The sequence below is a fragment of the Rhea americana genome, unplaced genomic scaffold, assembly GCF_003343005.1.
Source record: "Rhea americana isolate MKP2758 unplaced genomic scaffold, rheAme1 scaffold_471, whole genome shotgun sequence".
Classification (NCBI taxonomy): domain Eukaryota; kingdom Metazoa; phylum Chordata; class Aves; order Rheiformes; family Rheidae; genus Rhea; species Rhea americana.
In genome coordinates, this window is record NW_028186614.1 from 225,385 (window position 1) to 248,454 (window position 23,070).

At 54.6% G+C, this 23,070-nt stretch overlaps 2 protein-coding genes across 5 annotated transcripts in view; both read left to right on the forward strand.

The window, feature by feature from the left end:
- Window positions 1-2: 2 nt before the first annotated feature.
- Window positions 3-14,844, forward strand: TUFT1 (tuftelin 1; the record flags this gene model as incomplete). The annotated part of the gene is made up of 13 exons (XM_085316538.1): window positions 3-59; window positions 3,960-4,034; window positions 4,458-4,562; window positions 4,940-5,026; window positions 6,988-7,068; window positions 7,479-7,550; window positions 8,251-8,364; window positions 9,950-10,078; window positions 10,876-10,970; window positions 11,613-11,718; window positions 12,291-12,374; window positions 13,241-13,341; window positions 13,671-14,844. Coding segments are annotated over 13 exons (1,161 nt in total), but the record flags the coding sequence as incomplete, so codon positions are not given.
- Window positions 14,845-15,647: 803 nt separating this feature from the next.
- The window catches only part of SNX27 (sorting nexin 27), a 33,470-nt gene continuing 26,047 nt past the window's right edge, over window positions 15,648-23,070 (forward strand). The window contains exon 1 of one of the 4 annotated variants that reach the window (XM_085316560.1): window positions 15,648-15,972. In XM_085316560.1, the coding sequence (XP_085172686.1) occupies window positions 15,689-15,972 (284 nt within the window). In that variant the 5' untranslated portion in view covers window positions 15,648-15,688. The remainder of the gene's footprint in view (window positions 15,973-23,070) is intronic. The other 3 variants (XM_085316563.1, XM_085316561.1, XM_085316562.1) reach the window with 3 other exon arrangements.

The window sequence follows — 23,070 nt, forward strand, 5'->3', positions numbered from 1 at the left end:
TGAACGGGCTGCGGGGCTGGTGCGCGGTGCTGGACGTGCGGCCCCACGGCGAGAGCTCGGTGAGCCCCGGCCGGGCGGCGGGGGCCCTCGGGGAGGGCAGGGCAGGGGAAGGGAAGGGGGGAACGGCTCGCCCGTGCAGTTTCCCACTTCGCTGGTGGGTGGGAGCCGGGGCGAGCGGTGCCCCAGTGGCTTTGGGGAGGGGGGTCCCGGGTCCCCCCAACCCCACCAGCCCCATAGGATGTGCGGGGCCCCGCTGTGCGCTGCCCCGGCGTCGGGGCCGGGCCCTGCCCCAGAGCCCGCCCGCGGCTCGGCTGCCGCTAAAACTCGTCTTGCCGCTTCTAGGAAGGCGCGAGGAGCTCGCGGAGCTCCGTGAACTTTGCGCTTGYCCCTCCGTGGGCTGCTCCGCGCCGCCGGCCTGTCCGGCTCTTTTCCTCCCTGTCGCTGTGTCCTTTCGCTCGGTGAAATAATGGGCGTTTGGGGAAATCGCTGGCTGCGGTGCCTGCAAAACCCTCCCGCCCGACGGGCAAGGATCGCAGTGGGTAAATCCACCTTTTCTTTTGCCTGGATCCCGACAGGACGTGTGCAGGGGCGACCCCGCTGACGAGGGACCCTCTAAAACGCCTTCGCGCTCTGCGCTGGAGAGCAAACGCTCGGCACCAGCTTCCTTCTGCCGGGCCCGTGTCTGCCCGGCTCCCGAATCCGATCCCTGTTGGGGTGACTCATCTTTGAGTCTCCGCAGGAGAGTCCTAATTCCCTGCAGCTTTCTGGCCTTATATGGAGCGATTGCCGAGTTGGGCATGTTTGGCTAATAGGTTATTAGGGTGATAAGTGCCTCTGTAACGCCAGGTATCTCCAAACGCTGGAGCTATTTGCTAATGATCCCTGATGATCCCCTCTGGGTCAGGTCCGGCCTGTTCTAATTTAACAGTTGAGATGGATGAAGCGACTTGGCTGCGGTTGCAAAACYGTGCGGTGTCATCGGCATCGCTCCGCTCTCCGCGGGGTCCTCGGACGGGGCTGCGTCTCCTCCGAGCCCTCTCCACGAGGCCGTTCCGGGGGGTTTTCTCAGTCTTCTTCTCCCGGGGCTGCTCTGCGAGCGGTTTCTGTGGAGCAGAGCTAGCATCTCTCCCTCTAGCCAGCCTCGCACCTAGGGTCTTCCCAAAGATTTCCAAAGTTTTCAGTCGGTCGCTGTACCCCTCCGACAGTCGGTTCTTTGCTGTAGCGAGAAAACAAACCTTGCTAAACTCCCTGGATCGTGGTTAATTCCTGAGGCCGGTAGTAAAAGCTGTAAACACGCAGCGCAGGGTGTGTTGCAAACAACGCACACCGCCGGGTTGGGTAACCCCTGTGCACCAGCGTACGGTTAGGGCGTGAAGGAAGTGGTTGTCGTGCCAGGTTTGCTTTCGTTCCCCTCCACCCGCAACACGAGGCGCTCCGGGAGGCGAGTGCAAGGTCCTCTGTCCTCACCGGACAGCCGTGGCGTCGTGAAACGCTCTGCCGCCCGCAGAAAACAGCAGGGAGGCCCCCAAAATCCAGCGTCCCCTCCGTTTCGGAGCAGTTTGCAACCTGTAAACAGGCGGCGAGAGGTGGCAGAGCMGATCTGAGGGTAGCCCGGAGGTAAGCGAGCGGGGCTGGCTGGCGTGGGGAGGGGGGTTCCCGCGGCTCCGCTCTTCCATGTTTGGCAGCACGGAGGGGGAGAAATGCCGGGGTAAGGGCGTAAGACGTCCCCTTTGGCGGATGGGAGCTTAGAGCCCCCCAAATAATAGCGCTAGAGGCCCGTTCAACCCACGTCGTGTCGGCTGCGCCTGTTCGGAGGCCTTCGCCTGACTAATGGAGTGACCGACTGTGTTTTCAGGCTGGCCGCCTGCATTTCTCCTCTTGTGGGGGGGGGGGAATTCTCACCTTGAGGTCCTGCAACAGGTTTTTTTTTCCCCTTTCTGGAGAGAAACAGGCTCTTTCTACTCTTCTACAGCCGGAGGAAGGTAGTTTTCCCGCAGTGAAGGGAAAACAAGCTCCGCACAGGGAGGGATCTGCAGCCAACTTGGCTGGGTTTGCACCTGCCTTTGCCACCTTCAAAGCCCTCAAAAAGCTGTTTTTCCTCCTCCTGAAGCTGAGAGAGGCTTGTCCAAACTCCCACCTCGCGGCAGAGCYGCGTCRGGGAAGGGARCGTTGGTTCCCTTCCATSGCRGCAGGGAGGAKCGCGAGAGCGGGCCGGCGAGAGGCRCCGGGCGGATGCAGCTGGGAGAAGCCTTTGCCCGGTCTGCGTCGGCACCGTTCCGGGTGTGGGACGGAGCGYGGGCTCGCGCTGGTTTCTCGCCGCCGCGGATCTCCCGGAGGAAAGCGCTTGAGGCGCACGCGCGACGGTGCCGGCACGTCCTTGTGCTCGCGAACRAAAGCCGCGAGTGGTGACGCGGGAGGGGACCGGCGCGGAGTTAGGTGACCCACGGGAAGGAGGTGAAGTTGCTGCGTCCAGGCAGGACTTCCCAAAGCGTCGAAATGACTCCGGAGCAAAAGCACGGAGGGATGCTGAAGAGCACAGATGCTATTTCACAGCTCCTAAGCAGAGGTAATTCCCCAGCGCTGGTTGTCTAGGGATATTTCTTCCCTTTAAGAGCTGGACCAAGGCGAGGACGGCTCTGACCCTGCTCGTCCCTGCGTCCCGTTTGCTTTCATCTGCAGTTCTGCATGCAAACTGTTCTGCCAGYGGTTGCTGCTTGAAGCTGCTTCCCCAGTGTAAAACTGATGAGCGATTCCCAGCTCTAACCGAAAGCATCGGCCGCTTTGGATGTCTGCTCTGTATCAACCTCTTCCAGCACTTGCGTAGCTCCAAAGGTGGTGTCTAACTCCGCGGTTCTCGCCTGGGAAAATGTTCCTTGTATTCAGCTCAACAGCGAGCACTGTTGAGCGCTAGGAGAGCCCTGGTGAAGTCTGCGCCGGATAATTGTCTTAATTACGGGCGAACGGAGGGGACGATCGCAGCGCTTGGCTCTGGCGAAGATCTGTAGGAGGGCTCTCCGCTTCCCAGCGAGCCGGCGTTTGGGAGAGCGGTGCAGGCACAATATTTTGGAAACAACCAGATGGTTTGTTGGGATGTGGAAAAGCGCCCTTGGAGACGGTGAGGCAGGACTACCTTGGCAGCGCTTTGGGGAGCAGGAAGCTGACGTGTCCGAAGGGAGGGCGCCTGTTGCTGCGCGGGCGCCCGCCTCGGCTCTCCGCTGCCGTCGGCCTGTCCAGGCTAGCGAAGCCTCTGAGCGGCTCCTGGTCGGAGGCTGCGTTTGCTACGACGTACGGGTGATGCCTGGAAGCGGGTGCTGCGGAGCTCACGCTTCCGTTGGTGCAATAAGCTGCAAAGCTCTTGATGGTGAATCTGGCCGYGGTGGTGGTCCCTCTTCTGAGGAGCAGTTCACTGCGCCTGCCTTGCCAGCAGCTGCCAAACGGGCTCGGCTCGGCCCGTGCCGGTGTGCGTTCACCCGTGCGCGAGCGTGTCTGGCTCCAGCTGTGGTCGGTCGTGGGTGGAGCAAGGACGGAGATAAATACGTCAAGGTCCCGGAGCGTGAGCAGAGAGCAGCTGTTTTCGCCCGGCTGCCACCGAACGTCCTGCGGCAGCACCCGCGTCGCCCGCCGGCGTGACCGGTGGTGGCCGTGACCCCCTCGCGAAGGAGGGCCCGTGTTAAAGCGAGTCCAGCGTTTGCTTCTTCAGCCTGTCTGCGTTATCTCGGTCTTGGCTGGGCCACAGCTCCTCTGCAAGCCCTGATGGATTCGCTGCGTGTTAACTCTTGTTAGCTTGTAGGCTGGAGCTCAAGCCAAAGGAGCAGGCAGCTTGTTCGCGCATCTGTGGCGATGCTCATCTGGCTTTCGAARCAAACTGGCCCAGCTCTTGGCCAATATCTGTGCAGGGCTGGAGCYGGATATGAATGATTTGTCGAGAGTTAAAACCTAAAACCTGCCTCTCGTTTTAGGACAACTTGAAGGTGCTGAGGTTGACTCTGCCAAACGACCTTCCGGGCGATCGATGTGAGCAGGTGAAGCAGAAGGTGCGTGTCTCCCGCGTGCGGATGCCTTGCTTCCCGTGGGCACRGTCCTCGCGTGCCAGGCTCTGGATTTAATGACTGAACTGCCCCGTGGGACTTTAGATGGGTGAACTTCATGAGGAAGAAGATTCCCCAACTTATGTGTGCAAGCTGGAGTGGGAAATGCAAGTTCACGTGCTGACTTTGGGGGAAGGGAAAATGATGTTTGGAGGGAGAATCAGCTGCTTTACACTTTGGGAAGTAGAAAATTCCTCTCCTGATCTGTTACCGCTCTGATGCCAGTTCCTGAGACCATTCTTGCTGCCACGTTCCTCTGCCGTAGTGCATGATGCTGATCTGACTAGTACTCGCCCCATAAAAGCAGGGCAAACCATTCCAGCTAGTCTTGTGTTTCTGAAAGCTTTGTCCTTTCTCTGTGTCTTGCAGCCCGTAGGAAAGGCCTTCRCCATGGTGGCCAACAGATCGAGCAACGGTCACTCCCTGGCATCCGAACGCATCAAATCCAACGATGGCGACGAGGAGATCATTAAGGTACGGTCGCTGGCTTCCTGCTGCTGTTGGCTTTGGTGCAAGATTGCACGTGAAGGTGCAAGGACAAGAAGCTCCTGTACTGGCAGGAGGCTTGGTGCAGCACCTGCATCAGCTCAGGGGAACGTCCCAGGGTTTGGGGGGATGCAGCTTCAGTCTGGAGCGGTCGTTCTGGGACTGCAGAGGAGGTGGCAGCTTCTTAAAAAGCCAGACAAGGTTGGCTGCAAAGGAGAAGCTGCTAGCAACATATGACAGGCTGCAGAAGTTTGGGGAGCTGCGAGATCTGGTGTCCTGGCCTTTTTGCTGATGTTACTGGGATGCCTGTAGTTCAGGACAGTCTCACTCACAGCTTCCCCGGTGTTAACGTCTCTCTTGCTCAGGTTTATCTCAAAGCACGGGCTGAGGGCGGCGTGAATCACGAAGAGCACGTCAACCAGCTGAAAAGCGAAGTTCGTTACATTCAAGAGGTAGCTACATCCGTGGGGGCTCGGGCTCGCGTGCGCTGTCCTGACGTGCAGCTGCTGCCAGGGGGGCTTGTTGTGGGGGCCTGGGGTGCTCTGCTCTCCTTCGGCGTGTCCGGTGGTGGTTTCACACGTGCGGGGCTGCTCCTGCCTTCTCCACCAAAACGGAGGCGATGCCCACGCGGGCTCGGCGTCGGCCAGCTGAGCCCCGTACGTGCGTCTAAACGCCGGCAAACCAGCAGCGGAGCTGAACTCTCCAGTTTGTTGACTTGCCTGTACAGGGCACTAGTCTAATCAAGTGCCATAAATTAACTCAGCCTGACTAATTGCTCTACTATATGGACTGAATTTGAAGAGAATTGCGTGATGACTTTCCCCCAAGGCTGTCCCCTGCGTGCCTGGGTGCGGCACAGCTGGAGCCTCTCGTTAAAAGGCAGTTTCTTTGGTATGTCTCATCTCCCAGAGTAAACTGGAAGATGAGGCTGTTGGGAGGTTAACCCTTTCTCCTGCTCCTGGTGGGGATGTTATTTCTGGAGAGGTGGTTGCAAGGCGTGGAAGCGGTTGCATGTGTGTTCTGGTCCGGGCAGCTTGACTCTAGCGAAAAAGAACAACCCCAAACCCCAAATTTAAATTTGGGCTTGCTCTCCTGGGGGAGTTTCTGTGCTGGGTGCTGGCCCCAGGGGCAGATCTGGTAGCACGGCCTCCAGATCTTTTACGTCATCCTTCTGACTCCTCTGCCAAAACGCGTGTTTTTCTCCCCGCCGCCCCCGTAAGGCAACACAGTGTTCGTGCTGCCTCCTGTCTGCAGTACAGCCTCGAATTCAAACGTTCCCAGGGCTCCAGCCCTCCCCGGGGCATTAGTCACYGAGACCTTATCTCTCAACCACCTGGATGCTGCCGTTTGTTCGGTGCGCGATCCTCCCCGCTGCTGGGGCTTCGACTTCAGCTCTTCTGATCTGAGCTTTCCTCTAGCTCCCCGCAGCTGAGATGGAAACAGGAGTCGGGATTCAAAAGGCCTCTTAGTAAGAGCCGAGCGTGGCTTAGCCCTTGTCTCCCCGCGAAGGCTGTAGCCCTATCAGAATAGCTGAAGCAGTGTAACTGTGCAGTACAACTTAATCCCGCGTGTGAAAACCAGTGAATAAGCTAAACCAGTAAGCTGTGGTGGTGGGACCAGTCTGTGCATTGAAGAGAAGTGCCCTAGATCGTGCGCTCCAAAAAAAAAAAAAAAAAAAAAAAAATCCACCCTTTGGATGTCTTGATGCAGCCAGAGCAGAATAACCGGCTGCTGGATCGAGGGCTCGATCGCTGCCCAGCGAGCAACGCTGCTGCGTGCTCTGGGGCGGCTCTGCCCCGCTGCCTCGGGCCCCTAAAACCCAGCGACGCGTTCCTGGGCGAGGGACGAAGCCGCGCTGTAACGCTTTGAGAAGCCGCTTCTCTTSGAAAAACGCTGGAGTTGCAGCCCTTCAGCGTTTGCTACGGCTGAGGAAAAGGCCCGTAAATCRTTCCTCCGGCTCCTTTTCTCTGACTAATTCAGGTAGCTGCAAGTCAAGATTGTACTTGTCCGAGTCCTGCCGGGTGGCAGAGATAGAGCTGGGAACTGCAGGGATCTTTTCAGCGCTTCCAAGCTGTAGTTTGTGATGATCTCTTCAAAAAACAAAAAACAAAAACAAAAAGCAGCAATCTGTAGACACTACTGATTTTTCAGCAATCGTTGATTTTTGCCTTTTTTTATTATTATTATTATTTTTTAACGCCCGTGGTCTTACGATAAAGCTGCCTAGCAAGGCTCGYGGCTGCTGTGAGAGCGCTGCTCGCAGGCAGGTCTCGAGCGAAACCAGAGTACAAATCGGCGCGCGAGCAATCGATTGCGTCTCGGCGCAGGGCGGCCGCCGAGCCGCCGTTTGATTTCTGTTGGGCTGAGCGACGCTGTTCGTGCAGATCAAGCTAAATTGACTTGCCTTTGCCAGGCTAGAAGTTCTTTGAAGAAGCTGCGGGAAGACTTAAGTAGTAAACTTGAGAACAGACAAGGAGATAAACAACCTGCACAGGTAACGGGAGCATTTTTCGGGCTTTAAATGATGCACTTTTTTTTTTTTAGCTTTGTTTTTTTGTTGTTGTTCTTTTTAAACAAGATGTCATCTTTGGGTCCAGCAATTGATAAAAGGGGCCTTAAAGATTGAAGCGCTTGGGGCAAAAAAAGCCACCTCGGCACCGCTTACAGGTAAAATTAGAAACTTGCACAAGCAAGTAACGAGGAGTCAGTAAGCAACATGCATTGGCCGGCCAAAATGCGCTACTGCATGTTTATTTACAGGGGGGAGGGAAAAGAAAACCCTCCGTCTCGAGTTGCTGCGGTGCCCCAGAGCTAGCTGTCTGCATGCGACTGTTTTGCTTTTTCTTGCGAGCGCCTGGGCCGGGAAGCGTTACGTGGCTCTTGGCTTGACCTTCCCTTAAACAGGTCGCGTCGGACAAGCCCAACGGAAGCTGGCCGTACCCTGAGAGGCTACGGGCCGACTCCTGGGAGGATCAGGTACGTGGCCGAAAGGGGGATTTCTGAATTATAAACGATAACATCATTTCCCCCCCCCCCCTTTTGAAATCTGCCTCGCAGCAGGCAGCTAGGAGCCTGTTCGGCATGCGGTCGGATGCTTTTGCCTTGCCTTTTACAGCTAGCTGTAGCATTAGTCTTTTATCAGCATCGGGTSGGAAATGGACTGCAGCTTTATTATAAAAATGATCCTAATGGGGTTTTTAGATCTCTGAACAGAACTTCTTAGAAGCAGGGCTCAGAAGTCTGAAATTGGTAACTCTTTCTTAAGCTCTTATTTTTTTATTATTATTATTATTTTCCTCCTGGCCAGGGGGCAGATGCTCTGAGCTGCCCAGAAGCAGCAAGCCATCTCAGCAGTAGCTCAGGGGCTGGGATTTGGGATTTTGGGCTCAATGGTTGACTCGATTCCCATTGCTGAGTTTCGGGTTTCCCAAGCGTGGATCTGCTATGGCATCCCTGAAAGCAGGGCTTGGAAGGCTACCAAAGGATGTTGCATGTATTATCTTGAGGGCTGCAAGCTGTCACTCGAGCGTGGGAGGTGAGGACAGGAGCTCCTCTCATCGTCCATGCTGAGATTTGATGTTGCAGACTTTTCAGCCAACGTAGCTGCCCGCAGAAGGGAGGGGGGCTCCTTTGATACCTCCTCGCTGCTGAGCCCGTCCTCTTAACGTCTCTGCAGGAGGAGGATTATCTAGGAGACGACGTAGAGAAAATCCGACAGACGGCAAAGAGGCTGTTCGCGAAGCTGCAGGAGGCTGAGAAGTGCCATCAGCTGGAGAAGAAGGCCTTTGAGGTGACTGCGTTGGGGAGAGCGTGGCCTGGGGAGCTGTATGGGGCGGCTGGGTGAACCTCCGCAGTCCGGTTGTGGACCACAAGCCTGGGGCCGGCCACGTTGGTGTGCAGTTGGGGCGTGCTTTAGCCGACACTGCTGGGGTGGCTTGGGCTTCACACCGATGAGCCTGGCTGGATTTGGGCAGCCGAAGGTTTCTCCTTGCACAACAGCAAGCTCAAAGCAAGCTGCCTGCTGCTAAAACGCACCAGGAGTAGGGCCTGGCTCCTGAAAGTCTAGTCAAACCCTAGCAGACAGCCTCTGTGTTTGCCCAAGCTAGTCTGGAGTCATAAATGCTTTCCTTGTTAAAATTAAATAAAAAAGAAGCAGCAGCGAGGTTGAAAGGTGCCAGCTGGGTTTTTTTTGCACTGCGTAATGAGGATACACAAGAGAGTCTCCCACCGCAGGCAGCATAGCGGCAACCTGCAGCGCGTCCCAAGTGTTTTGGGAAGGGGCACGGTGGGCCGCCGTCTGCGAGTGGCTGCTGTCCGCAGCCCATCGCGGGCAACCGGGCCTGAAACCATCAGAGCGCGGCGGGGAAAGCAGGCTGCGGCCGTCAGCCGAGACGGCTTCTCCCTGCCGAGCGGTGCTGACGAAGCTGCTGCATTTGCTTTCCTCACTTCCTCAGCGCTGGTGATTAATGACCCTCTTTGGTTTGTTTTCCTGTGCCTGCTCGCTGCCCGGATGGGTTGGGCCTGAACGCTTTACCTCGCCGCTCTGAGGCTGCAGGTGGTTGGTGGGAGAGGTGACGTCCCAACCCGCATCCTGTGCCGCAGACCAAACTAGTCCCAGGCAGCCTRGGGGCTTCCTTGGAGCAGGTTGGGGGACGGTGCTTACGCTGTCCACTGGGGACGTGGGTTTGGGTGATGACGTCTTCCTCCAGCGAGGCGACATCTCTCTGCGATGACAGTACCCGCACYGAGTGTGCCTGCGCTTGGGCTCGGGACGTTGCTGGGTGTGTTCGTGGCAGCATGTTGGGGTCTTGGTGCTGCTTTTTGGGCAGGAGTGGGTGTAGCTGTGAGGCTGACTGTGGGCCATGGGCCAGGATCCTCAATATTGCCATCTCATGAGGTCTTGATCCTGCCAGCAGCTTTCAGATGTTCTCAATTTGCCTTGTGGTTTGAGCCTGCTTCAGTGGGGCTCCATGCTGTTGTCCCTGATCTGTTCCTGAGCTGTCGATGCATGAACGGGGCTGTGTCTTGAGGGYGATTTCTCAGGCAGGTGGTCCCAGAGGAGCCTGCAGACAGCCCCAGAACATGTGCAGCTGGGAACGAACGTGTTTTTGCATTTGAGGTGCCTTCGTTGCTGCAGTATTTAAGCGCTCGCTCCTTTGAAGTGCTTTGAAGCCAGGCAGGCTTTCTAAAGAACCTCTTCTCTGAAGCATGTTGGGCTGTTTGCTGAGACGCCCGGCTGCCTTCAGCTAAATCTGCCTGCCAAGGCTTCAAGCAGCAGTGACTCTTCAAAACGTTGCTTGGGAGAAGGTTTCTAGAGGCTTTGGTRTCTGGGTGTGCCAGAGTCAGTGCTAAAGGGGTCTCAATCTCACTTGCAGCGGACGGTCTCGCAGTACCAGGAGGAAGTGGAGCAAACAACCTCTGCCTTGCGGAAAGCGGAGAAGAGCGTGGTGGAGAAGGAGGTGCAGGTGGAGGAACTCCAGAGACTCCTGGCAGGGATGGAGAAGGTATCATCCCTGAAGCCGCGGTGGGGCTGGCTTGACCAGCAGAGCTGCCTGATCCCTCTGTGCTGGTGCAGTGGGATGGCCTAATGATGCTGAGCTTGGCAGCGCTCAGCGCAGACCCCGTGGACAGCAGTTCCCGCAGCTGTATCCCTTTTTGTACCTGCYGCAGAGTACCGTATGGAGAGTTTGACTTCCTAACCAGGCTGTACCYGAAAGCATCAGACAAAGAGCTATCTTGAGCCTGCACTGGGAACAGCTAAAAAACTGACTGTTTCAGACTTGTGTTTCTCAGGTCTAGAAGATATGGTTGCTCTGTGCAAACCCTTTCTTCTAGGTATCCTGGAAACGCTCATGCAGTCTAGACCGCTGCCTGGTTGTTCTTCTCATGGGGGCATTAACACAATCTTCAGTCYTGATTTTCTTTTGGCTGTAGTCTGCTCGTAATAATATTAAACTCATAAATCTAAGTTTAGTACGAGTGTGAAGCAGTCTGAGGCTGCTGCTGCCTGGCCCACCAGCAGGGAAGGAGATGGCTCTGTGCCTTGCACCTAACCTAAGGAAAAAGGAGTGGGATGTCTGCTGTCGGTCATCTCTGTGGCTGCCTTGGCCTGTCTTCTCTTGCATGTAAACTCAGTGCTCGAGAAGACAACCCACAACTCGTTGGAGGGGCTGAGCTGAGCCTGCTTCGCGCTCTGGGTGCTTGTAGTTTGTTGCTTTGTATCGGCYCTGAAAGGGAGGCCAAGGAGCATGTGTTGCAACTTGTTTCCCTGTGTGTAACGTGGCCTCTCGCTCTGCTGCAGGAGCACGGGAGTTTGCTGCTGAAGATGAAAGAAGGCGAAGCCGAGCTGGCGAGGCTGAGAAGCGTGGAAGGTGACAAGCTCGCCGAACAAGACCGGTGAGGCTCGGCCTCTGGCTCGGCTGCCAACTCCACAGCAAGCCCACGCCGCTGGGTCGGGGTGTCAGCTCGCTGGGGCATGACTGCACATTCCTGCGAAGGGCGTGCTTGCTCTCCGGCTTGCAAAACAGCGCCCTACTCCCGAGAGCTGACTAATCTCCAAATACCTCCCGCAGCTTTGCTCTGCTCTGAAAACGAAGGCTCCGGAGCTGGACAGCTCGGAGACCTCTAGCGGCCACGCTGCGGGCTGGAGAGCTCWGGGCAGGTTTTGCCCTGATTAGGGAGCCTCGAGAATAACCAATTTTTCCTCTCAYGTAGAATTTGCCACACTCGGCTTGTATTCATTTGCTCCCGGGGTTAAWTGGCAGTGATTTATTTCTTGAAGGCCTTGTTTTGTGGCCTGACTCTTCTTGATATTCCTGTGTCCCTGCAGTCTGTTTCTGGTAGTCCTTGTGGCTCCTGTTTGAATAAGTTTTGTCTCTGCCTCTCCTTACCTTGTCTAGTTGATGTGTTTCCAAAGCTGTGCAGCTCTAGAGACCTGGCTGATGAAAGTTGCTCTGGGCATAGCTAAGCAGGTGCTGGAGGTTTCCCCCCCTTCTTGGGAAGCCACACAGCAGCTCCTGGACTATTTGTTTTTCCTAGGTCAGCCAAGCTAGAGAAGGAGGTGGCCATGCTGCGGGAGAAAATACACCATCTGGATGACATGCTGAAAAGCCAGCAGCGCAAAGTCCGCCAGATGATTGAGCAGGTGAGATGAGCAGGGCTGGTGGGTGCCTCTAGGGTGGCAGGCTGGATGGGGCAGAGCTGGCCCAGGAACAGCCAGAAAGGACTGGGCTCACGGGGTCCTGCTGGGATGGTAAAAATGTGTCTCGAATGAGCTACTTGGAAGCAACTAGTTTGTGGGGGCGATTCCCTTTGCAAACCAAAGGGACGCAGGGTCACAGGGAGCCCCAAGCCCTGTCCCGCTGCCCTGAWGCAGCAATGGACCCTGCAGTGACAACCCACCAAAGGGCTTCAATGTTAGCCATGGTGGCGGTTGTACCCTGGGAGGGAGGGTAATAAAAGCACTACTGCGCGCCCAATTTGGCTTGCTGAAAGAGTTAAATCTCAGCTGTGTGAGCAGAGGCTCCTTCACCTATGGCTTAATTCTCAGGCTTGACTTGAGGCTTTTTTGATTGTTCTTATGCAGATTTTGGGGTTAATGTTGTGGGTGTTCACAGGCAGAAGGTTGGCTGGTTAAGCTGTCCTCCTTTGTAGATGCTTTTCCAGCCCAGGTGTACACAAGAGGGWTTTGTAGCTACTGTGAACTTTCTTTTACAGCTCCAGAACTCCAAAACGGTGATTCAGGCCAAAGATGCCATGATCCAGGAGCTCAAGGAGAAGGTTGCTTACTTGGAGGCTGAGGTGAGTCCTACTAGGGCCGTCTCAGGAGGCTGGATGGGGGAGCTGGCTCTGAGCTCGGAGCCTCTTGTTGACGTATCCCGGTGCGACTGGCTTTCGTGCCCGCAGGATGTGGCTGTTATTGTTACAGAAAGGACTTTTGCAGCATGTCAGGTTCTGGGCAAAGCGGCCAGCAGCAAAGCTGTTCCCTTGCAGTGACACCTGCTTCAAGCAGGGCAACGTGCCCTCTGTAGCCCTGAGGGTCGTGCTGTTTCTTGAAGCTAATGTGATGGTTTCCGATGAAGCCGGGGTTGCTGGAGCAGCTGTGAGCTCAAATCGAGTTCAAAATAATCTCATCAAGCCCATTTCTCTGGCAGCAAAACCCTTCTTGCTTACAAAGCTGGAGTTGACTGCGTGCGTGTCAGAAATTAAAATTGCATTCCAGCCTCTGGGATTGTAATGCGTGTCAAACTTCTCTCCTTTTTTGGATAAAATCGGAGCCTGCACTGGCAGTTCTAGCACTTTCTTCTCTCCGTGGTGACTTATTTTGCTAATCTCTGCATGGGGACAGTGTGCACGTGCAAAACCCTCTGTGAAGCCAGGCAGAAAGCAGAACTGGCTCTCTGCACCAGCTAGAGAGACTGCACACACATGGATTTCCATGTTTTCAATTCAGCTGCTAGGCAGATCTTATAAACCATCCCTGTCTCTCCTTTTGGTGAGCAGTTAATCTGGAGGGTTGGGTTTCATTTCCCTCAGGAAAAAGCTGCCACACTGCAAGAGGTTATACTGGAGCATTATTCCTCTACTTCCCAGCAAGCAATTTGTGCCCCCGCAGCCCTTCTGCCCCCTGCCTCCCTGTGCTAACCGTGGCTCCCATCTCTCTGCAGAACCTGGAGATGCACGATCGTATAGAGCACTTGATTGAGAAGCAAGTCAGTCGAGGTGGCCACAGCTCCCGGGCACGCTCAAAATCGGAGTATGTGAGCAGGTATGTGGGGAACACGTAGCCTCCTGTGATGGGGGAGCCTGCCAGGCTGCTCAGTAGCCTCATCTGTGGGTCTGTGTCTCATTTGGGGAAGTAGGAGCTGCAGTCTTGGAGATGGTGCTGGACTSCAGGTTGCTGCCTCTGCCCTTGTGAAATTACTTTGTAGTTGCCTGTTTGCAGAGGGGTCTCCTTTCCTATATCCCTCCTTCAGGGGAGTAAAGATCCCTCCTGCGGGTAGTTGAAGGGGGAAAGTCACCTACCAGGGCTGGGACAGGACTTATCCTGCAGGTTTTCCTTTTGGGCTGGCTGAATAAATCCTTCCTCTCTTGCAGCAAACAGGTGACRGGCCCTAAGCCGCTGCCTCTCATTCGAGTGGTGGAAACATGAGTTTCGAGGGCCGGTCCAAGTTTGAAGACTCTCCCCTTGTTATCATTGACTGGACTTCCCTGCTTGGCTGCTGTTCTCTGGCCTCTGCGCTCACAGTCTCCCCTGGACCTGTCAGTGGAGGGCAGCGCCCCTGGAGAACGGTGGCACACTAGGACAGTGGTTGCTGGGGAGGTCCTGGCAGAGGAAGGAGGATTAGGAAGTGTCCACAATGCTGTCCCTTGCTGGGTCCCAGGGTTATGTGGATGCCAGTTTGGTGGAGACTGGCTAGGGTGGCTGGGACCAGCTGGCTCTGGTGTGAACCACGCAGCTCTCTAGCTGGAGAGCCCAGCTCGCTTTCCCTGGTAAGTCCTGGGTTTGCCTCGGCGGCTCTGTGAGCAGCCTTTGCTTCTGAAGGGCCTCATCCAAACAGAGTCCTCTCCCTTGCCAACATGGACTTGGGGTTTAACCTTTTTTTTTTTTTTTTTTTTTTTTTTGCGGGGGGGGGGAATCACTCTTACAAAGAAGAAATCCTCCTGAAACTGGACTCCTTCCTGTAACAAAGCTCAATGTGTGACAATTTGGGAGCCTCCACCTCTGATCTCCAGCACATCTGGCTGCTCCAGACTTGGCAGAGGCTCACATGGCCAAAATCAGTGTACCGATGCTCTTTGCCCAGTCCTCCAGACCCTTTCTCATGGGAGCAGAGAAATTGTACCCAGTGTACATGTCTAGTGTCTAAACCCAGAGGCTGCCTAGTTTGTACCTGTATTTATTTCAATAAATTATTGGTGTCTTCCAATGATGTGGCAACAGGCATAATTGCTGCTGTCCCACTCCAAGGGAGCATATTTGAGAAYTGCCTGTCCCATGTTTGAACTGGAAAATACCAACCAGCTTCCTCTGGGCTTGCGAGTTATGAGCTGGTCTAGTGTGTGTGTGTGCGTGTGTGCCCATGCTTAGTAAAGGAGCTTGGGTAAATCTAGAGGAACGTTGTCAGTGTTCATACCTACTGGAGAGGTGAGACAACGTGCTGTAAACACACCTTGTAACTTTTGCTACCAAAACCATGTATGCCTTAATCTGTCAGCCTGTAGCCAATCGAATATATGATGTTAACAGTGCACGTACACTGGGATGCGGCGTGGAGTTGTTTGTTAATTTTTAAGCAAAGCTGCCTCCTTTGCCTGGTTCCCTGCTTCTGTAGGGGGCAATAGGCACCGCACCTCTTTTCATGCTGGCGTGTCAAACTCTGCTAGACTTGCCGTTCACCTTCCCGGGCGCCTTTGCTCCCGGGGCTGGGTCAGTGCGCTGGCCCCTGGGGCGGTGAACGCTGCTGAGCTCGCTGAGGGCCTGGCGGAGCCGTGGGGMGCTCCCTGCTTGCGTGCTGAAACGAGGAGAAAAAAAAGGCCCTCTGGATGCAGCCCGGCCCAGAGGCCGCTGTGGGGGGAGCCCTTAACCGCGATCCAGCGGGAAGAAGCTCCTCTAGCTCCGCCATCCCCTCCRGAACGGGCCTTGGGGCTGCGCTGTGGGGCCTCGTCTTCCCCAGAGGGGGTGGTGCAAGATGGCCCCCACCCGTGAGGGGGCTAGGGCCTTGCTCGGGGCCTGCTGGGCTGCCTGCCCCCGGCGGGGTGGGGGGGCTCCCCCGCGGTGGCTGCCTGGGTCCCGCCGGCCCCGCACGCCGATGCGCTCGAAGAGAGGCCAAGAAAAGCCCGTTCTTGGCGCGTCCCCCCCCGCGGTTGCCATGGAGACAGCTGCGGGCCAGAACTACAACTCCCAGAAGCCGCCGCGCCGCCCTGGACGTCGTGCCCCCCTAGGGCGGACTACACTTCCCAGCATGCTCCGCGTCGGCCGCTCCACCTTGCCTTCGGCCTACGTTTCCCATCGGCCCCCGGTRAGAGGGAGGGAGGGCGGAGGGCGGAGCCCTACGGTGGCCGGCGCGGCCGCGGCGGTCGCGTGACGGGCCGGTGGGGCGCTGCTCGCCAAGATGGCGGACGAGGAGGGCGAAGGGCTGCCGCGCTCGGCGGCGGCGCCGCACCGGAACGGCGGCGGCAGCGGGGCCCTGGCGGGGCCGGGCGGCCCCCGCGTCGTCCGCATCGTCAAGTCGGAATCCGGCTACGGCTTCAACGTGCGCGGTCAAGTGAGCGAGGGCGGCCAGCTGCGGAGCATCAACGGCGAGCTGTACGCCCCGCTGCAGCATGTCAGCGCCGTGCTGGGCGGCGGGGCGGCCGACCGCGCCGGGGTGCGCAAGGGGGACCGCATCCTGGAGGTGTGAGTACGGGGGGGGCCGCCGCCGCCGGGGCACCCGCGCCCTGCTGCCGTCCTCCCTGCTTTGGGGGTCCCCTGGGGAGAGGATGGGGGGGGGGGAGGCGCCTTCACCCGCCTCGCTGCCGCCCCTCGCCGAGGCCTCGGGGCGGGGGGAGTTGAGACTGGCTCTCCTTCAGCGGGGACGCGGGGTGTGAGCCTCCGTGGGGGTGTGGGGGGTCTTTTAGGAGCAAGGCTGGGCTAGCCCCCCTTCACTGGAGACTTGGAGGGTCTGGGCTGGTCTCCCCCGGGGGGGCTTTATCGGGGGACTGTGCCGGTTTTTCTTCACTAGAGGCTTCGTTGGGGTGGGGGTTCGTGCTGGGAGCGGGGGCTGACCTGGTCTCACCTCCTCTCGCTGGGGTCTTGAGTCTTTTTGGGGGGGGGGGGTGCCAGCCTCTCCCCATTGGGAGCCCTTATGGGGGGCTTGATATGCCATCCCCTCATCGGGGGTTTTAGGGGACCCCTTTAAGGGGGAAGCTTCTTCTCACTGAGGGCTTTTGGGGACCCTTCTGGGGGTGGCTGGCCATCACGAGGGCCTTTGGGCCCCTTACGGAAGGGAGTGGGCCAGCCTCCATCTCTCCAGGGGCTTTCAGGGGGTGTTGGCCAGCCTTCTGCTCCTGGGAGCCCCCTTTATGCAGAGCACGGGGCGGGGGTGTGGACTGGCTCCCTCCTCGCTGAGGGTCCTTGGGTGGTACTTCCTACAGATGGCTTGTGGGCCAGCTTCTCTTTATGGGGGCGTGTGAGCTCGCCTCCCCCTTGCTGAGGTTTGCAGAGGACCTCCTCCTTTCAGTGGAGGGTATGGAGGGATTGAAGGAYGCCCCTCTGGGGAGGTGAGGGCCCTCCCTCTGTAGGGAGCCCCTCCAACATGCACGTTTCCCTTGGTGGCCTCCCAGACCTCCCATCCTTGGGGAGAATTTCCCCCTGCACCTCTATTTTGGGGAAGAGCTCTTCAATCCCAGAGCGAGAAGGCCTAATAGATAGCAGATGAGGAAGGAGGTGTGCTGCCGTGTCCACCTCCAGCAAGAGAGATTATCTGGAGAGAGGGGGCGGTTAGAGCTGGGGACTGTCCTTGAGGAGGTGGAGAGAGGACATGGAGCCTTTCCCCCAGGCAGTGATGGGAGGGCTGGACCCTCTTTCCCCGCCCCCCCCCCCCCCCCCCCCCTTGGGCAGGACTGAAGTGGGCCTCAGCTGCCCTTTTTGGGGGGACAGCAGAGGGAAGGGGCTGTGGCTGGAGGGCGCTGGTGCCTGGGGAGGAAGGTGAATGTGGGGCTGCTGCGGGCAAGGCTGGAGGAGGAGGAGGCAGCGAGGGCACCTCCAAACACACTTGGGATGGGGAGAAAATCCGTTGGGAAGAGACAGGGATGCTCTCAAGGATGGAGTTCAACTGTCCTTCCTTCCCACCACCTGAAGCAGTGTGGTTTGACAGTACGAAGCAGAGAGGGAAACACACACTTGAGGACGGGACTGGCTAGTGATTTTTTTTTTTTTTTCTTCTCGTGTCGCTTGGACCTCAGGATGCCCAGGGCTGTGCGGTAGCTGTGCTGTTGCTTTACGGCAGGTTTTGCAATGTGAACCTGCAAACATCTTTCTGTAGGAATGCTTCAACTGCTTTGAAATTGGTTTCTCCCAGCCCTCCCCCCAGCTCTTAAACTTTGGGCACATGTTTGTTGATTGACATCAGTTAAATCTCTTTGATGACTTCTTACAACCTCAGCCCGCAGAGGTTTATTTTTTCAGTGTATCCCTTTAGCTTGTGATTCTTTGGGCTGGTTCTGCCTGTGCTGAGCTGGGAGATACCTATTGGTCTTTATGCATTTGTAGTTCATGCTGGGTTGGTTAAGTCCAATTACTTATTAATTACAGGGATTTCAGAGCAGCAGGAATACTTTGCTGCCAATCTTTGCAGGCTGCAGCGTGTGAAGGACAACAGCATGTGTTTGGGCCCAGCRGAGAAGAGCTGTTCTGACTAGCCCTTGGCTAGAGAGTTTGGCTGTGTCCTGCAGAAGGCTTGATGTTCAGATTTGGCTCTCCCCTCTGTGACCCAAATACTTCATGCTCTGATTTTCTGTGCAGAAAAACTGTTCAGAGCGTGTGTGAATTCTGCACCTGGAGGATCTACACGAGAATGACGTTTATTGACCGAGGGAATTATTTGTATGCATTACAAGATGCTGAGATGAAATTCTCCCTCGTGCCTGCTGTGGGAAATACTTAAAATGGTGTTTAATATTAGAGGTATCTTTTGAGGCCAGGGCTGGAGTTGGGGTTTGGTCCCTGGCTTCTAGGCCAGTGCAAGGCAAGGATTTGTTTCTGCGGGTTAAGTGCTTACACCAGCTACGGGCCTGACTCTTACTCTGCAGCTCTACCACGCTGTGGTGTTTGAAAGACTTGAGACCTGCTAATGAGGACTGTTAATAAGGTCTTCCCCCAGCTTGGGGGGCAGGAGGGGATGTTGGCTCCTGGCTTCTGTCTCCATCTTAAGACAGGGAGTAACTGTGGGTCAAAAGAACAGGGATTTTCCTTTTTCCATGTCTTCCACTTCTGCTCAGCATGATCTTGAGGGAGAAGTCGCTTTTTAATGTGCCCGTCTCTCTTCTTGTAGCACTTGTGAGATTGGCTTTCACCCTTTTCCAATATCAGCTATCGCTTTTGTTAACCTGGCTGCATAAATCAGCTTGCCAGCCCTAAAATGTTACGCGATACCGGTCAGGTTTTGGCCGTGCGAAGACCCTATGTCTCTGCACACTCAGAGCAGAGAGCAGGCATTAATTCTCCCTGGATCTATTAAAATCCAACTCCTGCAAGTAAATCTTAGCACGGTTGCGTGTCAGAGTAGAAAACAATAAAACTGACTCCAAAAATAGCTCTGATTTCCCTTCCTTTCCACGGCAGCACCCTGTGCACAATGGTGGGGGTGGGGTTCCCCGGGAGGCCCGAGCCAATTTGTGCCGGGTCCCGCGCGGCCGCTGCTTTGGACGCCCGGCGAATCCAGGTTTCGCGAGCCTTTTGCCGTGCACCAGACCTTGCCCTGGGAGCAGGCTTAACTCGCCCGCGGGATTGCCTGGTGGTTTGGAAGTCACGGTGAGCTCTCTGAAACTTTTAAATCTCTAGCTGGGCTGTTGAATAAGGGCTCGACCTCTCRGCAGAGCGCTCGGCACCTCTGCGAATCTCACTTGTTTGGGTGCTGAAAGGCAGGTACGGGGTGGGATGTTTTCTGAACAGGCTTTTTATTTCGGAGTAGGGCTTTGTTTCAGGCTCCTGTAGCTTTGCTGGAGTTTGACTCCTGCAGTCTGGCCCGGATCAGGGTTTTTGGAGCAAGAGCCTGAGAGATGAGATTCTTCYGCTGCGTGACCGTGATCGAATTACCTTGGCTTTTGCGCTCCAGCCTGTTCTTCTCTGAAACGGTAGGGCTGAGTAACAGGATATTTAGCACGTGGTAATTTGTCTGTGGTGTCTGTCATTCCAAGGCTTTTCACCTGGCCTGCTCTYGGAGCCAGCGTGCGAATACCCGGAAGCCCCCAAAAAAGCTGCTTCGCTTTCTGCTGGAGGCTTCGGGGTGCTGCAGCAGCAATAGTGTGAGTGTGGTTTTCCTCTGTGGGGTAGCGAGGTGAAGTGCAAACTGCTTCGCAGTCCTCATCCAAAACCTAAGGACGTTTCAAGTGTTATGTTGGAAGGGTTTGTTTAGACTCCCGTGCTTGGCAAGAAGTCCTCTGTTGCCATCCTTAACTGTATCACRCTCCTGTATCTAACGTCTAGCTCTGAACACTTGCTTTTGAAGGCTGGTTTTGCAGCTTGACTAGAGAGTGTTTTCTAATCTTCTTAGCTTGTTGTGTGTTTGTGGGTGTTGAGGGCACTGGAGACAGACAATGAAAGCTAATTTAGTTCTTGATTATCRCCCTGAATGACAATCATAACTAATCTTGATGGGGGAAAAAAAATCTCACTGGTATTTAGCTTGTTTGCAGGGAYGCTCGCTCAGAATAATTGAGCGGATAAAGAAGGGATTCGGTTTGGAATGTTATTGAACAGTGTGCAGTTGAAACCTAGTTGGGTCTAGATTTAATTCTTAAGGTAAAGAGGTACTTTACACTGCCAGACATGGTTAATAGTCTTTATCTGCAACAGTTACAGCACCTGCTGCTTCAGAAGAAGGTATCATACCGCTTGATAYGGGTTTTAATGGAATAGCCTACACTAAGGATGTTTTTTTTTCCTTGGTCTTCTGGGGAGAGTGATTTGTGCATGATGTCTGAGGGATAAGAATCAATTCCCTGCCTTATTCCCTTTCTATAATAGGGAATGTACCCCACCAGGATGGTTGAATGGGTCCATGGGAGGTGCTCAGCTCAAAAAAGAAAGTGTTTTAGGTGTTTTACTCTGGGCTTTTCCACTTATGCCTCCAACATGTCATCAGCTGAATAACTTTTCCTCAATACATGAGAAATTATGCCTCTCTATTATTATTATTTAAAGTTATTTAAAGATCTAAATAATGCATTTGTGGCTGCCACTGACACCCTTAGTCTTGTTTCGCTCTGCAAACGGGAATGTACACGCACTGACTTCTTCAGCTTTTCACAAATGGACCAGCTCCTTCTCTTCAGGAGATCATGCTCTCTCTCTTCTTGGTCTAAAGTCTAATTTTGTGTATTGACTTGGGAYGCAGAAAGCTGATTCTGCTTTGGAAAAGTACAGAACTGTCTGTGAAAAGGAGGAGACAGCTGTGTGCACTGTTAATTCGYGGCGCTTTGCAGCTTGCACAAAGGGCGCGTTGCCAGAAAATCACCTTATGAAACGGTCAGCTGGCTTACCTAGGCCGAAGTCTTTAAGGGCRGCTTTTTCCTTAACCTCAAATGGTTTAGGAAACCTCTTTTCTTTTCTTGTGTTCRGTCAAAGCGTTGGAAGCTTTATCTTGTACACCTAGGTGGCGAGAAGGTGGCAGAAGTGCTGGTACGGCTGCGCGTGGCGATACGGTCCACCCTCGTTGGTTCGGAGGTGGGTTGTTTTCTGCTGTGGTTGCTGCAAGCGTTTTTGCGGCAGTAGTAAGTCACAACAGGCGTTCGGTTTGGCTCACAACCTGAACCCTCCCTAATGGCCAGCTGATGGACTTTTTTCCTCCCTCCGGCTCTTAAATGCATCGCTACCCTTGTGGAAGCTCTGCCTTCCTGGGAGCRTTTCCGAATTCCCGCAGCCTTTGCAGGCTGCGCCCCTTGCTGCGAGCAGAGGTGCTTTCCCRCGTTCGTTCTGGAGTGCTTTATGGTGGGTCAGCAGCTTTTCCTCCCCCCCTCCATGAACGGGGTTGCGCAGGTGTAGGGGGAGGGAACGTGTTCGCCCAGTTAAAGCTATAGATTAGAACTGGGAATAGTTCAGGTCTCCTGGTTGCTCTTTCCAGCCTGCGCTCAGCSTGCTTTACGTGCTGCTCAATACGGCTGACATCGACTGTTAGAGCAGAAACTGCAAATATGTCTCTTTTTTTTTTTTCCTTGTGAGAGAGAACAGCAGTGGGTAAATGAAGAATCCTTGTGCACCACATTTTCCATTAAGCATACAATTAGATAAAAGTAAGAACTGTTTTATCTACCCTGGTTTAACAGTTTTGCAGTGTATTTGAACAGAACTCCCTGTATATTCCTAGGAGTGATTACAGAAGCTGGAGAAATTTAAACCTGTTTTCACCGTCTCTGCTGTCTCCTCGTGCTTTGTTCAGCTTGAGATAACGAAGCAAGTGGGTCAGTTCCTCTGTGTAGTCTCGGCGGTCTCGTGAGCCACCTGTATTCCAAGTTGTTGCTGGACTGTGACGGTATTTCGAAGGGCTGGAGAGATCGACCCATCGACCCTGCCAGGCTCTTCGTATACGTCTCTAGAGAAGTGTCTCGTGACGGCGGTTTTCAGCCTGTGGTCTGCAGAGTCCTTGGGGACCTATTGACGTTGCATAGAGCTCTGCAAAAGAGCGCGGCTGGAAAACCAATGCCGCTGTCGCGGGCTTGAACTTAGCAGGCAGCAGCCTGGACTTCACTGGGGGGAGAATCCGGGTTTACAAATGGAGCAGACAAAAATCACTGCTTTTGTGTCGGYCAGAAAAATTACTCTTAAAAGTCCYACTCTGTTCCAGTACTGGGGCTTGTAATCCAGTAGAAAGGCCTGGGTACCCTATTCATCTCCAGGCATCTTGGGGTGATTTGGTTGATAGTTCAAGGAAAGCAAAACCGTGGAGGCCTTGACCTAGATTTTGTCCTTCTACTGATGGTGTTTAGCTGGAGCAGAACCCGAATGCAAGTAATTGTTTCTGAATTTCCAGAATGGATTTGATACGGGTTTGGTTGTGCAAGTATTCGAAATATTTTTCTTTTTTCAGTAAGACAAATAGTTTTCTACCTGCTGAGTCAATATTTGTTCATTTTATAGTAATATTTAGTTTTTAACCTTCTGAAATGTTAATGCTCTTTGTCTTCTTTCAGGGTATCTCCAAAGTGTTAATTTAAAAGGAATCCTTGCTCTCCTAATTGGAACAGGTGAATGGCGCTCATACTGTTTGCTAGAACAGACCATGTAAATATGCATAGAACTTCCTTAAAATGTTGTAAGAGGCTTGTGTGAAAATGGTAATTATCCCAGCCTTTTCTCTTATGAGAGAGAACAGAAGTTGGAAGGGTCACTGGAGTTGCGCTTGTTAGCTTCCTCCTAGTTTTTTTTTCTTTTCTTTCTTTTTCTTTTTTTATCTAGTTGGAATAATATTGAAGAGGGTCTGGCTTTCTTAACTGTGAAAGAGGAAGGTTGGCTTCCCTTCTSGTAAGAGCATTTGACAGATTAGAAATGGGGAAATGCTGCTTAGGTCTCAGCTGAGCAGCCAAGGCAGGATTATGCCCTGGCATCTGAGGACTATGTTGGTTCAGTTTGAGAGAGGCTCCCACCAACTGCTGTGTGGCCGTAGATGCTGAGCAGCTTGGGGCTGGAGCCAAGCGTGCTGTTTGCTACCTCTGGGATGAGACTTGTAGCGTTCAAGCCACAAAATGCCATGTGTGATAAACTCCGAGAAGCTGGGTCTGGCATAGCTGCGGGTGAGTG